General features: G+C 40.0%; 1 protein-coding gene across 6 annotated transcripts in view; it reads right to left on the reverse strand.

The window, feature by feature from the left end:
* CYRIB (CYFIP related Rac1 interactor B) overlaps window positions 1–23,593 on the reverse strand; it is a 102,199-nt gene that overhangs the window by 15,205 nt on the left and 63,401 nt on the right. For 4 of the 6 annotated variants that reach the window (XM_065668953.1, XM_065668952.1, XM_065668954.1 and 1 more), the window contains exons 3-4: window positions 13,769–13,805; window positions 1,080–1,162 (exon numbers count right to left, since the gene is read on the reverse strand). In XM_065668953.1, the coding sequence (XP_065525025.1) occupies window positions 1,080–1,152 (73 nt within the window). In that variant the 5' untranslated portion in view covers window positions 1,153–1,162; window positions 13,769–13,805. Of the gene's footprint in view, window positions 1–1,079; window positions 1,163–2,210; window positions 2,294–13,768; window positions 13,806–23,593 lie in introns of those variants that run through there. The other 2 variants (XM_065668958.1, XM_065668956.1) reach the window with 2 other exon arrangements.

The following is a 23,593-nucleotide window of genomic DNA, read 5'->3' on the forward strand; positions in this document are numbered from 1 at the left end:
CATCTTCCAATATCATTATATTCAGAAGAGAGATTTGATAAAATCAACAGTAAAGTGTAAGAGTTTAGAGAAGGCATAACAGCAAAAGTCACTGAATCAAAAACATATTTCTCCATGCATTTGCTCTCATATCAGAAGTAATAGAACCAACTGCTACTGTTTCATCAAACACAACTGAAAAGTAATTTGCGGAGGAAAAGAACATATAATGAATCTCAAATTCTCCATATCACAATACTTCATCAATTTTTTTATTACGCTATTCCACTGTATTTTCTTACATGGTCAAAATGCACTTGAACATTAGTTTTCTTATTTTACGCTTGTTGATGTACAGCTGGGCAAAGCAATAGCATAACCCAAAAGAAAGTAATTAAACATGCAAAGCATCAGCCAACAACACTTACCTGCCATTCCTAGGCTATGTCATGCAACAAAAACTAAAAGCAGAAATACCAACAATATGTGAACTTCCTAGAACACTTGGCATTGACCAGTCAAGCCATACACTTCTTTCCAAAAGCAACCTCTATACTCAGAGCCCCCTTTAAAGGAGAGATGAGGTTAACTGTCAAATTTCAATGCCAAATCAGGTAAGGTTCACATATACACCTTTAACATGATGATGCTGGAGAGCTATGAATAGCTGTAGTGAGCCAATCTGTATATGCAGCATTATTCAGCGGCACATTGGAGGTGAAGAATAGACAATGAGGCTTCATACTTAATCCTTCCTCCACGTATCTCCTTGCAATGTCAAATAATCTTCAAGTAATCTTCAAATAATTCAAATTCTTTGATTAAAAGCAGACAGCATTTTGGTCTAAAACAAGAACCATATCAGATTCCAACAATAAAACATAATTTGAAAGCCTTCCCTGAAATAAATACATTACATTTTGGAAATGGGGGTTGTTTTAAAACAGATTGTTTTCTACAAAGGTTCAGCAAACAACTACCCATAGCTCAGGCATGCAAAGCTGTTAGAAGGATGGCAAAGTGAAAACATACATTTAGTACATGACAGATGCAGTCTACTGCAGGCAAAGAGTAATAGATATATAAAATCAACTTCTCACTTTCAAAATCAAGGAAAAAATTTGGCCCCTGCTCAAGGTCTGTGCATGTCAAAACTTTTAGAAGGTTCCCCATGTTAAGGTACCTGCCAAGACAAGAATGAGAGAAGAGACAAATTTCTTTTTACAAGGAACAGACCAAATGTAGTTGATTGAAGCAGTGGGGGAAAGAAAACCAGACAGTTCCATCAGGCATGAACCCATCCTTCAGGTTGCTGCCCTGATGGGTAGAGGGAAACCCCATCAAGGATGTTCAGCTGGTGGTCCCAGAGATGCAATGCAGCTTTCCTGTAAGGAGTGACTATGTCACCAACATCTTCAGAGCAGCCCCTCGGAGAGAGGCAGGACTCCAACCAGAGGCCTTGCTGTGACTCATTCTGTCCCGGTACACCCTAGCACAAGTGTCCTGAGCAGGAGTACCACGTTGAAGGCCAAGCAGCATATTTGCAAGCATTGACACTGTAGCCATGCTACAGATTTTCACCTGATGGGACAGCAGAAGGAAAGAGCTTGAATTTTGTCAGCCCTTTAATTTTGTCAGAAAGCCATTATGGAAAAAGGCATCAAAATACATCACTTCAGTGTGCAGAAAATGCTGACGTGGGTATGCCACAGATCTTTTACACAAAGTGCCCAAAACATCTGAGAGCCTCAGACAACTCCACTTCGGATTTTTGGATGTAAAAAGAATGCACATTAACTGCATCACGAAGAAGCAAACCAGGATCAGGAACGATTTTGTACTCATTCTTGTATAAGACAGGATTACAGTGAACAACTGCTCAGCACAGATTACTATGGCATACTGACAGAATTTTTCATTGTATGATTATCTGATTTGCAGGCAGATGGATGGACATCACTGACCACAGAGACCCAAAATGACTAAGCACAAGGAAAGAAAATTTACACAGTAGCATGATGGTGGCTTGGCTACTACCGGAAGAGGGGAAAAAAAAAAAAAAAAAAAAAAGGAACAAAAAATAGATGAATGGAAAAAAGAACCCAAAACATGCAACTCTTTCAAATTGAAGATTTGCAACTGAGTCCCCTATAGCCTTCACTGCAGCAGGTATAAGCAACCCTACTGTTACCATTTTAAATGCACCAGCTGTGAAGGGCCGAGAGACTTACTTTCAAAATCCAAGAAAAAATGTGCTGCATTGTGGTCTATGTCCCTGGTTAGCACCTTAATGAGATTACCCATGCCAGCAAACCTAAAAATAAAAATGGCAAGATAATTTAGTTCCAACAACCATCTCCTATTTTAAGTACACGCCTGGGGCACACTGGAGTAGGGCTCCCATTGAGTTTTGCGCACTTGATTCCTCACCTGGTGGGAAGTAGAAAATGTGCACAGTACAGCACATTTCCACAGCCCTTCTTCTCAGCGAGGAGTGATAGATGAAAAACAGTAAGAGTTATAGGTTTGACAAAAATAAAGATCTGAATTACTGGCTCTTTTTCATCTTTAATACACTTACAGAACATGTTAGCTATCATGACTGAGCAATTGTTCTCAAAACTGCAGCAACCCACAGCCAAAGCAGCCACTATTACATAGGACAAAAGCAACCTCAAATGGAACTGGTGTCATCATAAGTTGCTACTTTTATTCTCTTTCTATAATCCAAAACAAATTTTGGAATGCCTCTTAGTAGTCATCTGTGACCAATGAACAGTTTTTCCTGTTAAATCATGTATAGTGATGAGTTAAACACAAGTTAGACTTTCCCAAAACCAGGAGATAATCAAGTTTCAACAGTTCTTCTTGCGCTTGCTGTCACATCCCAGCTAAAAGTGGAAGAAAAATTAAATAGTCATTAGATTACTTGGAGTCAGATAAATTAGTGAAGCAGTTTTAAACGTTTCTGTAAGTTTCAGATATCAATACTTTTGGTCGGACTATGAAAAACACATTTCGTAACAAGGCAGCTTTTTCAAGGACCCTCCCATGTTCTACAGAGGTTGAATACACACTTAAGCAGCATTGCCCTGAAATACCAGGAGTTCACTGGAGTGCTACTGCAAGACAAACAAATGATGCTCTCCAAAAATCTGATTTCAAATTATTTAAGAATAAGAAGACACCAACAGGCTGATATCTGAATTCAAGGTCTAAAAACACCCGAACTTTCAAATTAGTATAACTACACCAACCTACCAGTATACGCCCTCTTTTCCCCCTGATTCTTTCTTTTACCTGGAGTGAGGTGGCATGACAGTAAGAACTATTAATGTATTAGGAATCAATGAAACTGAAGGAATGTGAAGTCAAAACAAGCTGTCCGGCAAAACAAGTTTTCAGAACCTGCACTGACAGATATCTTGACAGCACAACTGGTGTGTGAGGGAAAAGCCAACCAACAACAGCACACAGTCTATTTTTCAGGATCCACAAGGATCAGTAATAACTCACACAATCAACAAAAGCTGGAGAAGGAAGAGGAATTAATCCCAAACTGTTGAAAATGATCCTGTCTCTGCTCCAACATCTTCTACAGAATGCTCACACAGTTAAAAATCCGGATTTTTATCAAAGCACCCTTGCATGTAATCCAACCAGTCACAGTGATTCTGCACACACAACTCCATCCCTAGGTGTGTTACTTGCTTTTTTTTGCACATTCAACCTTCTCCTTAAAACTCGAGGAAATGCAAGACCTGCTTCCTAAGCATTTGAACTCAGTTCTCCGGAAAGTCAGGCCTGATTTCTAAGCCTGTGAAAAACAGCCCTTATTTAAGGAAGTTTTAAATTAGGATTGTCTACTTTAGACACTTAAGAACCAATCCATCAAAACATGTTTCTTCAAAGGGGCAGGTTTTCCAGAGCTTTCTATACCATAGCTTAATGAAGTCTTCAAATGCTACACGTGCACCAATGCTGTGTAAACAAGCAACATCAGAAAGCAGAGAAATTACCTTTCCATGTCTAGCTAGCATGTTCTGTAACACATGGCTGAATAAGCCACTTTGTCCACTCCCGTACAATGAGGACATTCATAATGGGGAAAAAGCTAAAACACAGCCGCATACTTAAACAAATACTTTCAACAGGAACAGTAAAAAGCCAAAAGTACAAGCTGTCTAATGATGACTTTGTAGATTCAGATTTGAAATACAAACATCAGTCTCTGAAAGTACATTACATACTCCCATATTAACAAGCAAACAGCAAGTACATAGCACTGAACAGTGTTACCTGCCTGAAGATAACTCTTAACTATCCCTACAATTACTGCCACGCATCAGCTCTTCAGCTGCACCATTCCATCCTCCACCAAAATATTTTCAATACCTCAAGTAAATGCCTCTGTATAGGTTTTGTCTTTGATATCAACCAGTCTCCTAAAAGGGTCATGCATGTAGTTTAAATATTGGATAACATTACTTCTGAAGGCAGGGGTAGGGGTATGCTTGTTGGGTTGAAATATTTTGAAGGCAAGTTTACAGAAGAGCATATAGCCACTGCAGAACAGACTGTTTAATTGAATCCCTGCCACTTCCTGAAACGAGCAAGAGGTCAGGGACTCTGGTTTTGCAATACAAACACCTTCATTCAGACCTTCATCCCTCAGAAAAGTTTGCCGCTAAGGATGTAAGGTTTCTTTTCTGGGAGTGAGTTTAATAAATAGAGAAGCACAATAAACTGTTTGCACTCCAACAAAACTCTGGAAACAAATTCAAGCAGAAGATGCAACCGACCTAATGGTGAGAGTTCAGCGAACAGCCTCTGACAAAAGGAAAGGAACTGAAGATGGTAAGGATGGATTAATTCAACTACTATAAGCATGTGACAACATGTGCTATAGGAACACATTTCAATTTACACTGAATACATGCAGAATACAAAGCTGCATGAACACTTGTTCATAATTAAATTCGTAACAGAACATCTTCCCTTGTGCATTCAGCACACTGAAGAAATCTTGTTAAACTTTAGCCACGTCACAGGTTTGCATACAAGATACACTATCAAATTTGCTGTCTTAGCAGCAAAACATTCACCATAGATTCGGGTTTTCTGAATGATTGGAAATCTGGCATAAGTTGAACAGAGTATTTTTTAAACTTGCATCAAGATGAATTCTAACAGCTACTCAAGGATCTCAAGTGTTGCTTAATACCAGAAGACTTGTTGTGTTTTAAGAACTGTGAAAACGACCACTTTTTGAGTTCCCGTGGAAGTCCACAACTTCAGCTGAAGTAAGCAGACTTAACGCTTCAGAAAGCCAGATGCGGTTCCAGTTAACCAGCCCTCATGTTGAATTCCCCTTGCTTAGTCAAGGACATCCTCCAGCACTAACTGCATCCTTCTTGAGCACATTGCCACATCAGTCAGTCCCAATTCAAGAAAGGCTGGAGCCTGTATCAAGACCAAAGGCATGCATACTACTGACTGTGTTTTATATCCTACAGCTGGGCTTTGTGTGAGAGCCAAACAGCTGACTTTGAACACTGACTAGAGGCGACTTTCATGGGTGCTAACACACCTTTTGACCTACAACTGTTCCAGCACAACTGGAACAATATCCATACCAAAGCCGTAATTCTTATCAAGAAGAATATTGCAATCACCAACATCAGAATATTTCTGTATCCAGCCTTAAGTACAGTTCAATCACAGAATCACAGGTTAAACTTGAAGGGACCTCAAGGATCATTTGGTCCAACTTTTCTTGGCAAAGCATGACCTAGACTAGATGTCCACATCCTACAAGTGTCTGACAACGGGGAGTCCACCACTTCTCTGGGGAGATTACTCCAATGGCTGATTGCTCTCACTGTGAAATATTTTTCTGTTATGTCCAGTCAGAATCTCTCCAGAAGAAACTTGTATCCTGTACCCCATGTCTTTTACTTTTTAGGAGAAGTCTCTTCTTTGTAACCACCCTTTAAATACTGGAACATGGGGATATTCCTGAGCCTTCTTTTCCCAAGGCTGAACAGACCCAGCTCTCTCAGCCTTTCCTCACACACAGCTTCCCAGTCTTTTTATCATCTTTGTGGCCCTTCTCTGGACCATCTCCAGCCTGTCCACATCTTTTTAATATAGCCAGGACCAAAACTGAGCTCAGCATTCTGGTGCGGTTTGACAAACACTGAGTAAAGACTTGGGTCACTACTGATTTGTTCTTCCACAGGCTCAGATTATCAACTCCTGTCCAATTTTATTTGGTATTCTCATTTGGAATACAGTACACTTCAAAACTTGGAAACTGGTTTGTTTTTTTTTTTCCACCAGGGTCTTACTGATTTTATAATGCAGTGTCCAAAGGTAACTCGTTAAGTGAACTGACAGCATAAGACTCAATAAAAGCACAATTTAGGCCACTGAAGTCTTCCCTTACCATGAATCCAACATCACGAAATCAGAGCAGAAAAACCCCACTAGTCTCTGTCCAAAAACTGACTGTCCCTGTGAAGCTGCCCAAAATCCCTCCTGGCATGCTCTGCACTCCAGTACAACACTCAAGCCACGTGGAGCAGGTTATGGGAAATGAGAGCACGAGCCAAGAATGTGTTTCAAACTTGACCTACTTGCAGAGGAAGACATACGGAATGCCACATTTGATTACAATGATTTGGCCCATTACAGCCTTATGGGGTTGTATGATGTTGCGTGTAGTGTCATGATCAGACAAGCGGAAAGCAAAGGCATATTTTCAAAACAAGCCTTGCACGCATGCCCTTCGTGCTGAAAACATCCCTGACACACTTCTCCCTTCTTTTTTTTTCCCTAAACTAATCCCAAGGGAGATGTAATAGAAATACATGATGCAACTAAATTCAGCTGAGCACTAAGATTTCCCCCTCTCACACCTGAAAGAAAAGCTGTACATTAACAAGGATTTTGCTTGCACCTGGCAAGCAGCTGGAAAACTTCCTCCTGTTACAGGTAAAATGCTACAAAGACGTTAGTGACATCTTTAAAGTAGCTTTGGTTTATTGGAAAAATAACATACCTGTAAACTAATCAGAAAAACATTAAATGAACAGACAAAAAATGTGTTTGTGACCATTGAACAATGCCTGCTTCAAGAAAATACGGTCTCACCTTTTGGGAAAGCATTAGCTATTCCCAAGCCTATGTTTAATGAGGCTTAAGACTGAACAGGAACATCCAGAGTATGAAAACTGTATGCCACAAAAAACCTTGTATCCATGCTCTGGAGTTTGGAGGAATAAGTTAAGCACAGTAAGTTAACAGTATATGGAGAGCATATACTGTTATGTTTTTCCATATCTAATGGAAAAGCAAACATTTTCCTCCAGGGATCAAGATATGAATTTTCAACTGGTTACGTATACATGTGGCATAAACCTCTGATTCAGAGATGTTTTGCTAAAACAGTAAGTGAAAAGCACTTACAGTGCTGAAACGCTAATGTTATAGTGTAACACTACAGCATTATAACACTGTTACTCCATAAAAACCTAGCTGAACTAGACCATTCTTCTAGAACATAATCCTATCAGCCTGGCAGTTGTTTCAAGGCTTACTGAACATTTTCTGCCTATAGTATCTGGCCATGAACAGGGAAGGGGGGCAGACTGAATAGGTGGCTGCCCACACCAGCTGAATCCCAGGCAGCCCTTAGCAACACATGCTATCAGCAAGCAGACAGCCTATTGGATTGAGTGCTCTTTTCTCTCCCAGTGAAGCAGTTAAGCTTTACAGGCAGTGAATATATCTGCCCACAACCTTAAAAGCTAAGGAGTGCTGCAGAGATTGAAACAGGCTTGAAAACTACAGTGTAGGAATCACTCGTTTCATAAAGACATAATAATTTCCTTGGATCCCAACATGTTTTTCCTAGTCTAACGCATGTTTATTTCTCTTGCTAGAGAAGCACAGACGCCCTCTGATACATACTAATTCCTACTACTGATAGTAGTGGTATTTAAAGTAATAAAGATTTGTCATTAAACAAAATTCCAAAGTAATAAAACACTTTGTCTGGATAAGAAATAATTATTGAGATAATAGCAAAACTGTAGTAGTTTTCACTCGACAGTCTGGAACAGAGACCATCGCATGGAAATTATCAGCTTGAGACTTAGGAAGGAGAAGTTTGGTGCTTTTCACTTTAAACAAGTTAGATTTTGAAGAAGCTGGTGTCTTTTTCAGGACAGATCACAGCTATAGGAATATTCTTAAATATTAAAAGGTACCAATTCAGATACTGACATCCAACTGTTGAATCAAGCATATATGAAGTGCCACACCAGTTGCCAGCTGTGCATAAAGCACACAATTTCATTCATTGCTGGACAAGTTGTTCTAACAAACATAAGATTTCATTAGCTTCTAGATACACTTTTATGACATACCTCACAGTCTAAAGCTATGCAAGGAACTGAGCACTGCTTTCCATGCCTGACACCTAGTGGTTACTGCTCCACAAGCCACTAATTGCAAATTGTAAAGAAAATATATGCAAACAAAAAATCCCAACCAAACCTGCCAAAAAACAACACACCTCTGAATTCTTGGGCTTCAACCATCAGTATCTTATCTGCATAGTGGAAAAACAATGTGTACAGCCAGATAGAAAACGGCTTTGTATAGCAAAGTATGTATTGAGGCTATAAAAGCTGTTTAAAGCTGCCTCTGATGTCAATTCTTTTGGCTCAAGTGACTTTGATACAATAAACTGTTTTAGCTGAAACCGAACTTTTTTTGTGAGCTCACACATCATCAATAAAGTCTCCATTCTGAACAAAACCGAATTCAAAACTTGTCATATCAGGAAAGTGGAGGCCTGCCAGGGAAAACAGACTAGTGAAAAAAGGCTCACATTCCTCAAAACCAGAACTGTAAAGCATGGTCAGGTCAGTGTTTATTCAGTCCAGTTTTCCACTTAGAGGAAATCAAGGAAAGGCACTGAAGAATCCACAGTTCCTTTAGGAGAGGCAGTCTGGAAGCTTTGTTAATTTGCGAATATTTTAGTGGCACAACTGATACTGAATAACTTATTTGACAGGGGCTACAACCAAATAACTAAGCGTGCCCACACATGTCTGGAATAAACCCCAATTTGTCTGGAAGGATTACTCTTATGTTTAAAACAGAACTTGTATTGTAAAAGGAAGAGACTACACTCCAGAAATCTGCTCTGACTTCTCAACAAGTAACTGTACATTCCTTCCAGGAGTAAATCTAGGGCTAAAAACTAATTAGATACGCTTCCCTCCTGCAAAATGATACAAGCTCAACAAGCTTTCTGACTTAATTCTGCATAATGCTCTTTTTAGTACAATTACAGTGCAACCATCAGGAAAAGAGGCATTTTGATTTTAGTTGGGGGACATTTCCATTTCGATGTAATTTACACTTTATGCTCCTCCCGTTTGAAATCTTAAAAGCCTCTTGCAGTGCTGCAACTGCTCCAACAGAGGTCACTACTCTACAATCTGATCATCCAGAGAAAGAGGGCCTTGTAACAACCATGTTCAGACTATCTCAAAGCCTTATAGCTCAAGAGACACAGCAATTTTCCTCCAGCCCAAATACCATATTTAGTCCATGACACTGTGACATTATCACGGAAACTGTGCCTGATTTTGAACTGTGTCTAAGATGAGAATATTCCACTTTTATCAGGTACATAAAGATCCAAAAAGCCGTTTAACAAGAGAGAGTAGATTTACAGATTGCTTTTAGGATTTTATAGACAAACCTGCTGTACAGAAGATAGTATGCCTATTGGAACTGTGCTATACTACCACATTACTAGCTTTCCTATTTCAAGGATGTCAGCCTGTAATTTAAGTTGTCAAGCTCTTGTCTCTAAAAACCCAAACCCAGCAATAACAAGAATTTGTGTAAGTCCTTCTTCTACCAGATTTTCACCTTACTGTAAAGAAGGAAAACAACAACCAAACACCAAAAACCCCAAACCTGCAAGTTTTATCTAACCGCTAGGAAAAAAACTCAGCCTTTCAATCCCTAACTTTAGTCCAATTGATCTGACACCTTTTAGTTGTTGCTTCACTTGTGAAGAAGCGCTCCTCTTCAAGCTTACTTTTACTAGGAAATGTTTTGCTCCAAAGTAGCTGAATTCCCATTTGTAAGAATTAGACTCCCATTCACTGGTTTCAGTACCCAAGCTAGATGCAGTTGCAGTGAGGCTAATGTAGTAGGACAAGGACTACAATCAGCTGCATCAGTAACACTCAAATGAAATGTTTCCTTTCAGCTTGGCTCCAAACTGTTGTACCCCTCCAGCTCCTCAGCTTGCAAATGCTACACTAATATTATGATGAATTATCCAGTATCAAGTGGGTGGATATAAATATTCATTGCCATATTTTATCTCAAAGGATTCTGGGGGGATTGTCACAGTACTACACCACAAACCTTGGGTGTATGAACCTCACACTGTCTGTCCATCTGAAAATCCAGCTCAGTGACACACCAGCTCTGAACTACCAAGGAGGAAGGGAAGTCCTACAGCTTTCCAAATGCTGCAGCTGGAAGGGCAGATTTCCATATTTCAGGATAGCTTTCTCATTATTTTGTGAGATTTCCTTTTTCTGAGACATCAGTCAAAGTACGTTTGTAGAACATAGGAGGCTAATGAAACACATCAAGTAACTGATGGTGCAACACAAAATGACTAGCAAAATGATACTTCTTCCTATCCCATCTGTTTTCAGAAGCAGTAACAAAAACAGACAGTCATTAGGCAGGGTGGAGGAATAAAACTGGTCCCTACATAGTGGTTTGCTGCTTTGAAGTTTTACAAGCGATTTCTTGCAAGATCAAGGTTCCACAGCCATCTCTGTTATTTCCAGTTACTTCCTCGGATAGCCTTATGAGGCATAGCATACTTCTGAGTCTGGACAGTTTCTCTTGTTAGAATCAAGTGTAAATAAACCAAAGAAAAAAATCCCAGACCACAATGGTGCAGATTCCTCTAGCTGTGTCAAATCTGGTCATCTTTTATCTCATTTTCCAACCCTCCCAACACACCTCAAGTTTTCTTTTAATCTTAAAATCAAACTAAAAATGTCCAGTAAGTGTCGAATACCATAAGTCAATTTATTTTCAACCACCTATTAGAAATATGGAGGAACGTTTGCTATTCTCCAGTGATACACAACCTGCAATCTGTTACAATCAGTCGCAAGTATGCAGAACACTATGCAGAGTTATATGCAAGTCCTTCATGTCTCACAAGGAGTTTGCAGGAGTCCTTGAGGAAAACCAGGGACATATGCAGAACAGAAAGCCATTAAAGAATACCAAACACATTTAATAATCACACCCGGCTCAGAATACCTGATCTGAAAACACTTACTAGAAGAACAACCAATATATGCTCTCCCTGTTTCCACTCCTCCCTAGGCATCTGCTTACCTTTGAAGGTTCAGGTTTTACTGGATATTAAGGTTTTTTCAAGTTTTAACCTTATTCAGAAAGCAACATGTCATTCAGTTTGCCCCATCATTTGAAGCTTAATCAAAGTTTTCAATAGTATCCAGATCTTTACTGTTGTCAGCCTCTGGTGCTTTCTTGCTGACAGTGTTGCTTGGGTAGGGCCTCAAACCCTTCAACACTGGTGATTCCCAGCTGGAGAAGGTGAAAGCATTAGCAGTCAGACACCAGAACTTCAGGGCTGCTGAAGTGGACCACACCACCTTAGAGGGTAACCAATTTCCTGTCAAAACCCAAAATACTGTTGATTCGTAGTTTCTTCAAAGAAAACATAAATTTCTTGTCATGTGCTGTAGCTGTTCACTGGACAGACTTCCTCCTTCTGCAGGCCATGCCATTCCCAGCAATGTCCCTTGAGCTTTGCTAGCTTTCCTGATGACTCTCTCCTGAGCAGAAGCAGTGCTGTTCTAGTAGAATCGAGTGGAGGGTGTGAAACGATGGGCAATGCCAAGTGCACACATGCAGAGGGAATAAAGAGGGTGATTCCTGTAGACTGCACTTGGCTAGACAGACCCAAGGTCTGACTTTGTTCAGTGACTCTTACAATGTATCCTTTGCAAATGCACAGGATGCTGTAAATAGAAGTTTACACGAAGTTCTAATTGCAACTTTGCCCATACACTTACCCATGACTTCGGAAGTAAAGGCTACCAAATGACAAAGGTACTACTGCTGACACTGCATGTTTTCCCATTAGTTTATTGCAGATTTGGAAAAATATTGCCATATGCTTGCCCAGTTTCTAGACTTATTCCATAACCCCAGAGAGGCAAGACAGTAGAAGATGGAAGAACTGTTGGTGCAGCACTGCCATAAGCTCTAAGAATGACAAAAATGGGATATAAATCTCATCAAACCCAGCAACTGTATGAAACAAATTATTTTAATACATCCATCATGCACTAAAATCAGGACAATTACTTTACTAACACATTTATAATGTCATATGTTCTTAATTCTTAATGGAGTATTCAAGTAGTTAGGACATCATTTGGGAATGTTTTCCACAGTTGCCAACAAAACTGATGACAAATCAATTTAACCAGCTCTGCAGAATTCTAAAAGCTTTTCAATGATTAATCTGAAATGGAAGAAAAACAAATCCTACCTCCCATTTAGTGGCATTACCTTCCCAATCTGACAGAAGATAAGTTGCTCTGCTGGCACAGCGCAATAAACTTGAAATGTAACACACTCTGTGCAGTAGCTTAGATAACAAGCAACAGGTTATGAAACTGAAAGCTAAAACCATGTGCTACCTCTTCAGTCCTACAAGCCAGTTCAGAGTATCGGTTTCTGGCACAAGGCATCTGCTTCAGAAGAGAGGTAAAGTTGATAGAATCACAGACTGGTTTGGGTTGGAAGGAACCTTAAAGCTCATCCAGTTCCAAACCCCTGCCACAGGCAGGGACACTTTTCATTAGAGCAGGTTGCTCCAAGCCCCATCCAGCCTGGCCTTGAAACACTGCCAGAGATGGGACAGCCACAGCTTCTCTGGGCAACCCGTGCCAGCACCTCAGCACCCTCGCAGGGAAGAATTTCTTCCCCATATCTAATCTAAATCTTCCCTTCTGTCAGTTCAAAGCCATTCCTACTTTTCCTGTCACTACATGCCCCTGTTGGAAGTTCCTCTCCAGCTTTTTGTAGGCCCCTTTAGGCACTGGAAGCTGCTCTAAGGTCTCCCAAGAGCCTTCTCTTCTCCAGGCTGAACAAGCCCAACTCTCTCAGCCTGTTTACATAGGAGAAGTGCTGGCGCTCAGTTACACAGTAACTTTACTGAAGAGACAGAGGAAGAAAAACCACCAAAACATTATCTCTTCATTCAAATCTTCCAAGCAGTTTAAGCACAATCTACTGGAAAAGTTCTTAAATGTGGCAAAGCTACTGTACTCTGTGCACACTAAAAATGCCTTTATTGAAACAATGGGGCTTCTTCACATCATTATAGTGAAGGGGTTTCCAAGGTCACCACCAGGCTGTGTGCTGAGGTGCTGTGCAGAGAACCAAACATTTTCAAGCATCTGGTTTAGTATCTGTAACCACAGAGAGGCATGAATGAGGTTACAGATCAGGACTTCTCAGTGAACACTCCAAATTTCCAAAGTTGGAGAAGCAAATGGAGGAAAATCAGTCCCTGAAGAGAAAATTGCTAATATTCAGCACAGTCCCATTTTCTTCCCTTTATAGGGTATTTTTTGCTGCTTATATGTCAGGAGAGTTTTCAAGCAGGTTAAATTTCAGTTCTTACCTACAGCCAGTGCTGCACTCTGTTCTTGGCCTCCAGTCTGTTTTAAAAGAAAAAGAGATCATGAAAGTTCAGTCTTTTACATCAAAAGTCTTACACGTAATGAATGCTACATGACCTTGTCAAAGCAAGCAAACATCTGTTCCAGGCATTACACTATTTTTCTGGGTCTACTTCATAAACATCATTCCGGATCTATGTGCTACTGTGACTTTTGAAAACGTTAAGGAAACCAGAATGCAGAGCTGTGTCTTATCTCTAGGCATATAAATAATAAGGAACAATTATTTGGCAACAAACATGTTTCTAGGGAAAAAGGCTGCTGGTTTTAGATAATCCATAAGAACACATACTCCTTAACGAATTTATTACTAAAGAGTCAAAGCTGCAATAAAATACCAGTGGCAACTTGTTCCATTTGCATTTTACTTTGCTTTGAGTAAGACAAGATTCTTTACTCAACCCCACAAATCAGCTCTCAAATATTAACCCCTAGACAAGACATTTTCAAGTCACCACTGAAAACCATTTGCTTAAAGAAAATAAGTGTTCTCGGACCGTCTCAGCCCACTATTCACATTATCAACCACTATCTTAAGGCTGCTGAAATAATTATGTTTATAGTACAGTTGGAAGGAGAAGATACAGACTATTAGAGCATCTCAGGAAGTTTCATAGGAAGTAATACTGTGACATTAGCTAGGAAAGGCTCTGAAGATCTACAGCACTACAGGCGCGAAGCAGTGGAGACCCTAGTGAGAACGACTCCCCAGAGCACCGAACATAAGCAAGATGACAAGTGTCAGGCACTTTTACAACTGTAGAAATCTATTCCTCCATACTTTCCAGTGTCCACACCTCTTTCAATGAGGCTTACCCCTTGACTAGGATTTAAGTTTGAGTAGCATCTACTCTTTCTTTTGCCAGCTGGCTCCAGCTTCCCTTTACTCTCTCAGCACTAAGCACTGAGTACTACAGGACAAGATGACGGTTAACAGCACCACCTTCATCATAAGAGCTGCAACTCCCTAAAACTCACCCACTCTTCACCAAGCATGTATTAAATATGAGGGCTTTTTCCCTCCTCAAGACTGCAGACCACTCAATTCATGCTTTGAGACAAAGCAATGAAAACCAAACACTGACTGGGAAACGATGATCCCTTGCAGGCCAGGAATGAACATAATTGACACTGTGAATAGAGAAACTGAAATCAAAGTTAAACCCACCATTACCTCATACAGCTGATTTCCTGAAAAAAAAGTGAAAGAAAAATCAAGTAGGAAAAAACATTTAAAACACTAAAAAATTCTACTGAAAAATACAGATATTTAATTTTGGGGGGTTGTCAAGAACTTTAGCTAAAATGACTTCAGGTGGGAATCCAACATAATTCACTGAATTATAAACAAAAAGAAGTCCAAATTCATTGGAATAACCAGACTATAGAAATAAATATGAAAGTAACAGGAAAAAAAAAAAACAGTACAGCTGCAAGGCTTGGGACTTCTAACATATGTTTCCTAACAGTATTATTAGCTCATTACTAAACAGAAGTGTCTCAGCTTCCAACTGATACATTTATTAGAGAAAAAATATCCTAGAGTTGTTCAGGTCTTTCCAGGCAGAACCCTGCACTTAGGCACAAGCACCTGCCACCTGCAAAGAAGGTGTGCTAGTGCTCAGGTAGCTTGTCCTGAAGGCTTCAATGAATCAGTGAAAGTTAGTAATTCACAAAGTCTTCCAGGACTCCTGTGATAACAAAGGCAAGAGGAGAAAAGAGGCCCAGAAAATCCATGAGGCAAAAGGGAAGCAACCAGGAGAGCTGAGAATTACAGGTCAACTAGACTATGGAATCAGAATAGCTTGGGCTGGAAAAGACCCCCAAAACTCATCCAGTCCAATCCCCCTGCAATGAGGAGGGACATCTTCAAACTAGATCAGGTTGCCCAGAACCACATACAGCTTGGTCTTAAGTATCTCCAGAGATGGCGCATCCACCACCTCTCTGGGCAGCCTGTGCCAGTATTATACCACCCTCATTGTACAGAATTTTTATTCTTCACATCCAGCCTGAATTCGCCATCTTTTAAAAACCACTATCCTTCATCCTACTGCATCAGGCCCTGCTAAAAAGTCTTTTCTCCATCTTTTTTTATAGGCCCCTTTTAAGAACTGAAAGGCCACAAATAAGGTTTCCCTGGTGCCTTCTCTTCTCCTGGCTGAACACTCCCAACTCTCTCAGCCTTTCCTCACAGGAGATCATCAATACCAAGCAAAGCGATGTTAGTACAAGAATCCATTAACTGGATTCCTATCTTTTCAGCGCTGATGAGCATGCCTTAAGGCAAAGCAGACTGATGCTATCAACTTGGTTTATACTGGGCAAGCTGATAGATATTTGATTTTTACACAGTGTGACTTGACATCACACAGTATTTTAAACGTAGAGGTTAGCACTACACAATCTAATAAAGCACTATCTAAATGGATTAGGAATTGACTGGCAGGTCTCCAGCAGTCAGCAGCAAATAACCAGTGAGCATGCGTTAGAAATGTCCACACATGAAATCAATGGGGTGATGGATTCTTGACATGATTTTTGCACTCTGGGTGCACCTTCATTCAGACACATAAGTATCTAAATGAACAATCATCTATTGTCAAGTTCAGAGCGTGCTACCTGGGTTCTCCCAGTTAATACAGTGGACCTGCAAAGCATGTGAGCTTCCTTCTGACTGACTCTCCAGGTTTGGATCTCCAGACTGATACAGACAGAAGAGCAACAGGCACAAGATGAGCCACATATACTATGTAATTTAATACATAGTGAAAATTAAATAACAGAACCAAGCAGTTTTTCAATTGCTTCTGATTCTGAAGCAGCCAAGTATTTAATGTTATATTACAGAGAGAAGCAGCTCTGGGCAGGAAAACTACCTTTTACTAACAGGTTAACAGCTCACTGATTTTGTTTAGTCATCTTTTATACAAATTTTATGGAGTCAAACAGCAAAAAGATTAATGCATCCCATCCTAGGAATCTTTATTACACACACAGCTTCCTCCCTTGACTTGCAGCCTAAGTTCACCACAGCAGAAAAAGGCCAAAGCATATCCTAACATTTCAGGCCAACTACAACAGGAACTGAAAGAGTTGTAACAACAGTTGGAGAACAAATGTGGAAAAATGTCTACAGCCATTATAGTGGGGCAGCAAATCATCTACACTGCAGCTATTCATTTCAGAACACAAAACCAACCACCACTCAGTCTGTCAGAGGAAAAGCCTGTAGCTGACACAAGTCAAATGGTACCCAAATAGAAAAGATGCGCCAAGTAAATTTGGCATCGTTGTGGATAATGAAACTTGAGAAAAATTAGCAACTGGTTAACCACTAAGCCTTGTGTTTGGGCATCCATCCCTAGTGAACCAATGCTGCTTAACTCAGCAGTACAGATTTCAGAAGAGAAAAAGCAAACCATTAACTTTCAGTATGAAACCAGTGTCTTCTGCCCGACCCTGACTGAACTGATTGAGAAGCCCCTACATGCAATCATAGGCTCATCAGAAACCGTCAGTCAAGATTTGCTACAAGACTGGTGATCTTGCAGGCTTTCCAACACTCACCTTCTTCTGTCTATTTAGAACTGAAAACATGGAGTAGTAAGAAAGAAAGAGCTGACAACAAACTTGCAATAAGAATCTCAATTACTTTCTGTGTACTCGACTGGCACCTCAGCTTGTCAGGGAACTTCAGGAAGAATTGCTTCATAAAGCTTACAGCACTTACTAACGAAAGCTTGCACAGGATTCATGTACTCCACATGAAGTATTAGGTACCAGGGCTTTAGTAGTCATCTTCTAAACACAACCCACTCTGCTGCTTTCACAGAGCCAATGTTCCAGCTGTTTGTTAGAAGGCCAAGCTTGCAATAGGATTTCCCCCCTTGGTAAGCATCACTAACTGGAACTCTCTGTGAGCCAGAGGTGGACTACAGCACCCATGTTCTCAGTCCATGAACGTCAACTGTCCTTTGCCTACTGCTGTTCAAGCACTGCTCTGGCAGTTTTTAGTCACTCCTGCTCTCTTGCTTCAGTTAGAGGCTTCAAATTAAGTTTGAGGAAACCACTCCAAAACCTGGTTGGCTCTTAGAAGCACAAATTAAAACATAAAAACTAAGCCCAGTCCAAACCGGAACCACAAGTCAAATACATCCCACATTTTGTGGTTAATAAAAAAAGGACACTAAGAAATATTCAGTAATAAAACTTGATTTTTACTTTAGTAACAATAACAGATGGTTAAGCTATAAAATAATAAATCATAGCTAAGATCATGTTTCAAAGGAAGTTTCAGGGCAGCTGAACCCAGGGTTCAATGCTAAATGGATGCCAACTCCAATGTTAACATCACTGATTCTAAAAGAAGATTATTCTGTATCTGTATGGCCGTCAAACATTAGAGTAAGTCTATGCAAAGGCAGTCTACCACTACTGCAAAGTGACATCAGGTCTGTGTAAGAAAGCAAATCTACTGGTTGCCTGCTATGAAACCACCTTTTTGACTTCTGGCTGTAGAAAGCTTCAGCTCTAATCTTTCTTCTCCACTCATTTCCACTTACCCTTCTGAAATTGAATTGCATCTTAGAAGTCCATGTGTATATTAAGCCTTCCTAATTCCTATATAATTTCTCAGTTCTGTCAGTGTCTTGTATTACTTGCTACACTCAAATCTGTGGTTTAGGCTTATAATTAAATGATAGAAATGGTGATGTGACATGAAAGGTTTCTTGGCAGTTTTCAACCTGTATTAGACACCCGCCAACAGTACCTGTTATGCTTTCTGTCCTTTATTCACAGATCAAAATGCGTTCATGCCAACAGAACTCACATTCTGCACAACTACAGCTCTTCACACTGTACATCCAAACGTAAAGTGACACTCTTAGCTCCCTGTGCTAAGTTAAGAGTGCAACTAATTACTCTGCATGCTCCAAGTGAGGTCCACAAGGCACTGATCCAGTTTCTTGAAAGCTTAGTCTGAAGATAAGGCTTTGAGAGGAATGTAACAAAGCCATCAGGTTTGTTTTGAAGACAATATTTCCAGGTTTAGATGCTGCACTACAGATTAGCAAGAGGGGGACAAGGTTATATTATATATACTAATAAAAAAAGGAAAAACTTTTGAGGTATAAGAGGATATTCACACATATAGAAGACTAACATTCAGCATAAGTTTTATTTCATCCACCTACAGGTATGTTGTCCACAATAAACCATTACTCTGGCTTAGTGAAGACAGTAAAACAAACTATCATAACACTCACTTTTGCACCTTGTCACAGCTTTACATAGAAAGAAAAGCTGCCAGCTGAACACCAAGTACAAGGGATTTTTTGCCCAAATCAGAAAGTTAATTTAAGTATTTCCAAATAAACTTTTTCACCTCTCAAAACAAGTGGAGGTCATAAATGTTGGGTAGTCAGGAGACAAATAAGGACTTTCAGGAAAACAAAAACGGGACTTGTTGGGTTGCTTAATTTGGGGTGGTTTGGGGCTTTTTTTGTTTGTGGTGGTTGGGTGGGGGTAGAGCTGGATATTTTAGTCCAAGCTACAAAACTTCCTGTTCTGCAAGGAAAAAATAAAAGACTGCAAGGATTGCTGAAGTGAGTCCTGTGCCTGACAGCCAATGATTCAAACTGAACTTGCTATTTCTGGTAGCACATTATCTCCTGTATTTCTTTTGAACCTTCATAAATCTAAATCCTGAAGTGATTTAGTACTGGATATATGACATGAGCAGAATTCTGAAGAACTCTCTAACATTCAGGTTTTCACTCCTCAAATAAGTACTTAAGTATTTCTAAGCTAGGAAGAGATACTAGGTACCTCTACAACATTATACAGTATTGCTGTTTTCATCTGTTCCATGTTTAACTTCCCTGTGACTACTCAGCATTGCTATTTTTCTGCAGTTGATGCTTCCTTTGATGTCATGCTGTTAACACCCAGCTGTGAAGTGATCCTAAATACCAAGCAAGTGAATCAACAACTTTTTTATCTAAGCTATACAAATGATATAATTTCTTTGGAATATAACAGAGTTTAAGCCAGTTCTGACTCAATAGCAGCGTAACAGAAATGAAGCCATCCCCTTTCCCAGGAAGTTTGCAGCAACACTCACCCACTTGCATAATAAAAACAGCAAGATAAGAAAAGGTCATAGGGCTTTTCCATTCAACATTATTACGAACGTATGATCAGCTCTGAGCAACCCAAAGACTCACAGCCCTATTCAGTAATGCTTAAACAGAGGAGCCCTTATTTCTCACAATGTAGATTTCTGCACTCAGGGTAACCCACCTTCCTCTAGACTATACTAGGTCACATGAACAGAGAGGAACTTCTAACACAAAATGAAACCAAACAGAGAAATGGGTAGCACCTAAAACATTTTCACTGGGTTTAGTGAGCTCTAACCATAAACTGGTTCCTCAGCAATATCAGAAACTGAAAGCTGAAGCCCTAGTGAATGCTCCGACAGGTAAAACTGAAAGATGAAGTTAGAGCTAAGCCGATTACACTACAGCTATGGAAGTATGACAGACAGTATCTCTGCTGCTCAGAGGCATTTGGATTTGTTTATTCCAGATTTCAAAGAACACAGATTACCTCTTAAAAAGCCTAAAAAGCCCTTCCTATTGAAACTAACAACAGTAAGTTTTGCCACATGCTTCTCACAAAACCAGGACAGAAGGCTGAGGAGGTTATAGGGGATACCCACACAGCTTATTGTAAGTCCTTCTCTCACTCCAAAGTCCAAAGTCTCACTAAGCAGCTCCTCTAGCCCTAACTCATGCACAAACCAGGAGGCAACACTGTGCAATAGTGACTCCCTGACAGACCCTTGTGAGAAGCAGCCGCTTCTGCTGAGGAGGACAGGGGAGCTCCGCTCCAGCCAGAGTAACTGTGATGTAGCACAGAGACTCTTGAAAGTGCCTCCAGCTTGTCCAGGAGTGCCTTGAGCTCCAGCTACATGAAAAGATTTATAAAAACTGTTTCACTTTAAATTGTACAGAAAAATAAAGAAAAAGGCTGGGAGCAGCTTTTCAGATCAGCTGAACAGCAACATTCTAGTAACAAGAGTCTGAAATTATTCTCATACAAAGCATACAAGGGTGAGGATACGCCAGTAAAAACGATAAACAAGAATATTCAAAACCACTGCATCTATCACTAGCTGTCCAGAAAGGAGGAATTTAAGTGTGTTATTTTAACCTGTGACCTCAAATGTTTACTGGGTAGCATTATAGATGGAAGCATGCACAAAAGTTGTAAATACAGGGTAAAAAACCCAAGAGATATCTGGGCCCAGCTCCAAGGGACCACTGTGTATATTCAACAGCTTTGTGCAGCAGTCAGGAAAAGCCCCAAACTCAAAAGTAATACAACAAGGCCTTAATTCCCTGCAATGAAATTTAGGGATACTGAGTCACAACAGCTGCACACTATTTCTGACCCATAATCTTCAAAATTAATTCCACAATGAGCTAAAAGGAGCCAAGATGCATGACGGGAAGCTCAGATGGGACATGAGGAAAAGGTTCTTCACTGAGAGGGTGGATGGTCACTGGAACAGGCTCCCCAGGGCCATGGTCACAACAGTGAGCCTGTCAGAGTCCAAGGAGTGTCTGGATGATGCTCTCAGTCATTTGGGTTAGACAGTCCTGTGAGGAGCAAGGAGCTGGACTCAATCCTGATGGGCCCCTTCCAACTTGAGATACTCTACGATTCTAAATAATAAAACTGCAGCTTTGTGGTCAAGCAGCAAGCTGAGTATTAACCACATTTGCAGGACTACGCGTTAGCAGTCCAAGTCCCTGGAGGGGTAAAACAAACTCCAACAAACAAACAAACAAACCCCAATAAAAAAAAGACCCATAAAACCTAAAAATGTCCTTTAACAAGCACTTACAAGTCCTTCTGTAAGTCAGGAAATGAAACAAGCAGTATCTGACATGAGCCTAATAGAACAGGTCACATAAAACGTAATGTGAAGTCCAGTCACCTGTCCCAACACACAGAGCTTTTCAGGTCAGATGTCTTTCTGATGAGAAAAGTTTACATATTTTCCTGGTCTGTCTGAAAGTGACTTTTCAGAAAGTCAAAACAACCCTTTAATGAATGCCTTTGGTTTAAAGGCTCACTGGCCAAACAAAATTAAACAGTTCATGTAGTCCTGAGCAATTATTTACTCATGGGGAAAAACAGCAGCTTTACCTTTATAAACAAATTGTCATGGATGAAGTCTCAGGCAGAACAGAATTTACTAAATGAGCCATTAAATCAGATTCAAACCTCAGTTTTTATATTTATTCTACTAACTGCTGCAATAGGACTACTGCATGTAAAGGAAGGAGAGTTTGGAAGAGTTCTACACTGAATTCTGTTTGATTATAATAAAAGCAAAACCCTGACACTGATCACTTGCAGATTACTCCCATCTTCAGTCAAGGTTTTAAGTATTTTTATGGCCTTTATGAGAGAAAAAGATACCACATCACATTGTGTCAGCACAAGCAGAATATTTACACTCATTGCTATTATGGACTATTAGACTTTAAAAACCACAGGATTGCCCAAAAGCTTTTAGCCCCTCAATCTACTCCCATGCCATCACAGCCAGCCAAGTTAAACAAGCCCCAAGATAAAATACAGCAAAAGTATAGGAGACAGCTCAGTTTGGCCTAAAAACCTGCCAGCTTTCTTCTTTCTGGGCTTAGATACCAGCATTAATACAACATAAATACATACCGGTAGAATGCCAGTAAAATGCTCAGAATTCCTACAAAAAATATATAGTGAGTGTCAAAAGCACAAAATGCACTTAACCTCCATATACTAAGAACCATTTCAACATAACCACTTTCACAGAGACAACAGATCAACTCAAGAAGCTGTGCTGAATTGCAAATAGAATTTATAGGCAAACCTACAGCAGTATATTTCAAGCAGCCCAACCAAAGGACATGGCTTTTACCTTGTGGCACAAATGGGAAGTACAAATGGCTTCAGCTGTCAAAGACATTCAATTTTCTTCATGTATTTACAGTATATAACCTCACTGATGCTGTTGTTATCTGGTAGGCTCTGCAGTAAAAGCTTTTCAAGTTGCTCAGAAGCATCGTCAACTTCATCACGTTCTATATGGGTTACATAGGTTTTCCCAAATGAAAACCAGCCTGGAAGCACACATTAAAAGCTGCACATTTTTAAGTACTCACTTCCTTCTTTAATAGAGGAAAACTTTAGCACTGAGCAAAACAAAACCTTGCTTTGTATTTCTTGGAGCACATTTGACTTTATATAACTTTCCCAGACAGTGAAAGCCCTACAGAAGCCTGTATGTAACACGTGCAATGTGGCCTTACTCAACACAGTATCTCTTCTGAATGATGCCCTCTACTTCTAACCTTCTGTAGGCACACAGGTATGGGGACAACTAGAAATAAACTTTTTGTGCTCTTTTTAAGACACATGAAGGAATTTGCACTAAAAGCCTGAAATCATGACCAGAGATTTTTAAGCTTCTCCCCACAAGGAAGCAGAATATTTAAAGATGTGTCAGCCAGACAAACGCTGCTCTTACAAAGAGCTATACAAGCCACAACAAAGAGCTCTCAAACTTAGTAAGAAAATGACAGCTATGCATTTGCTTCCACTTTGCAAACACAATACTGAAGGTGTTTTCATATTTATTAAAATAAGCCCAAAATGCAAAACCTGTTAATCCACAAACACTGCAATATCTGTATTGGAACAGG

Source organism: Lathamus discolor, chromosome 2 (assembly GCF_037157495.1).
Source record: "Lathamus discolor isolate bLatDis1 chromosome 2, bLatDis1.hap1, whole genome shotgun sequence".
Classification (NCBI taxonomy): domain Eukaryota; kingdom Metazoa; phylum Chordata; class Aves; order Psittaciformes; family Psittacidae; genus Lathamus; species Lathamus discolor.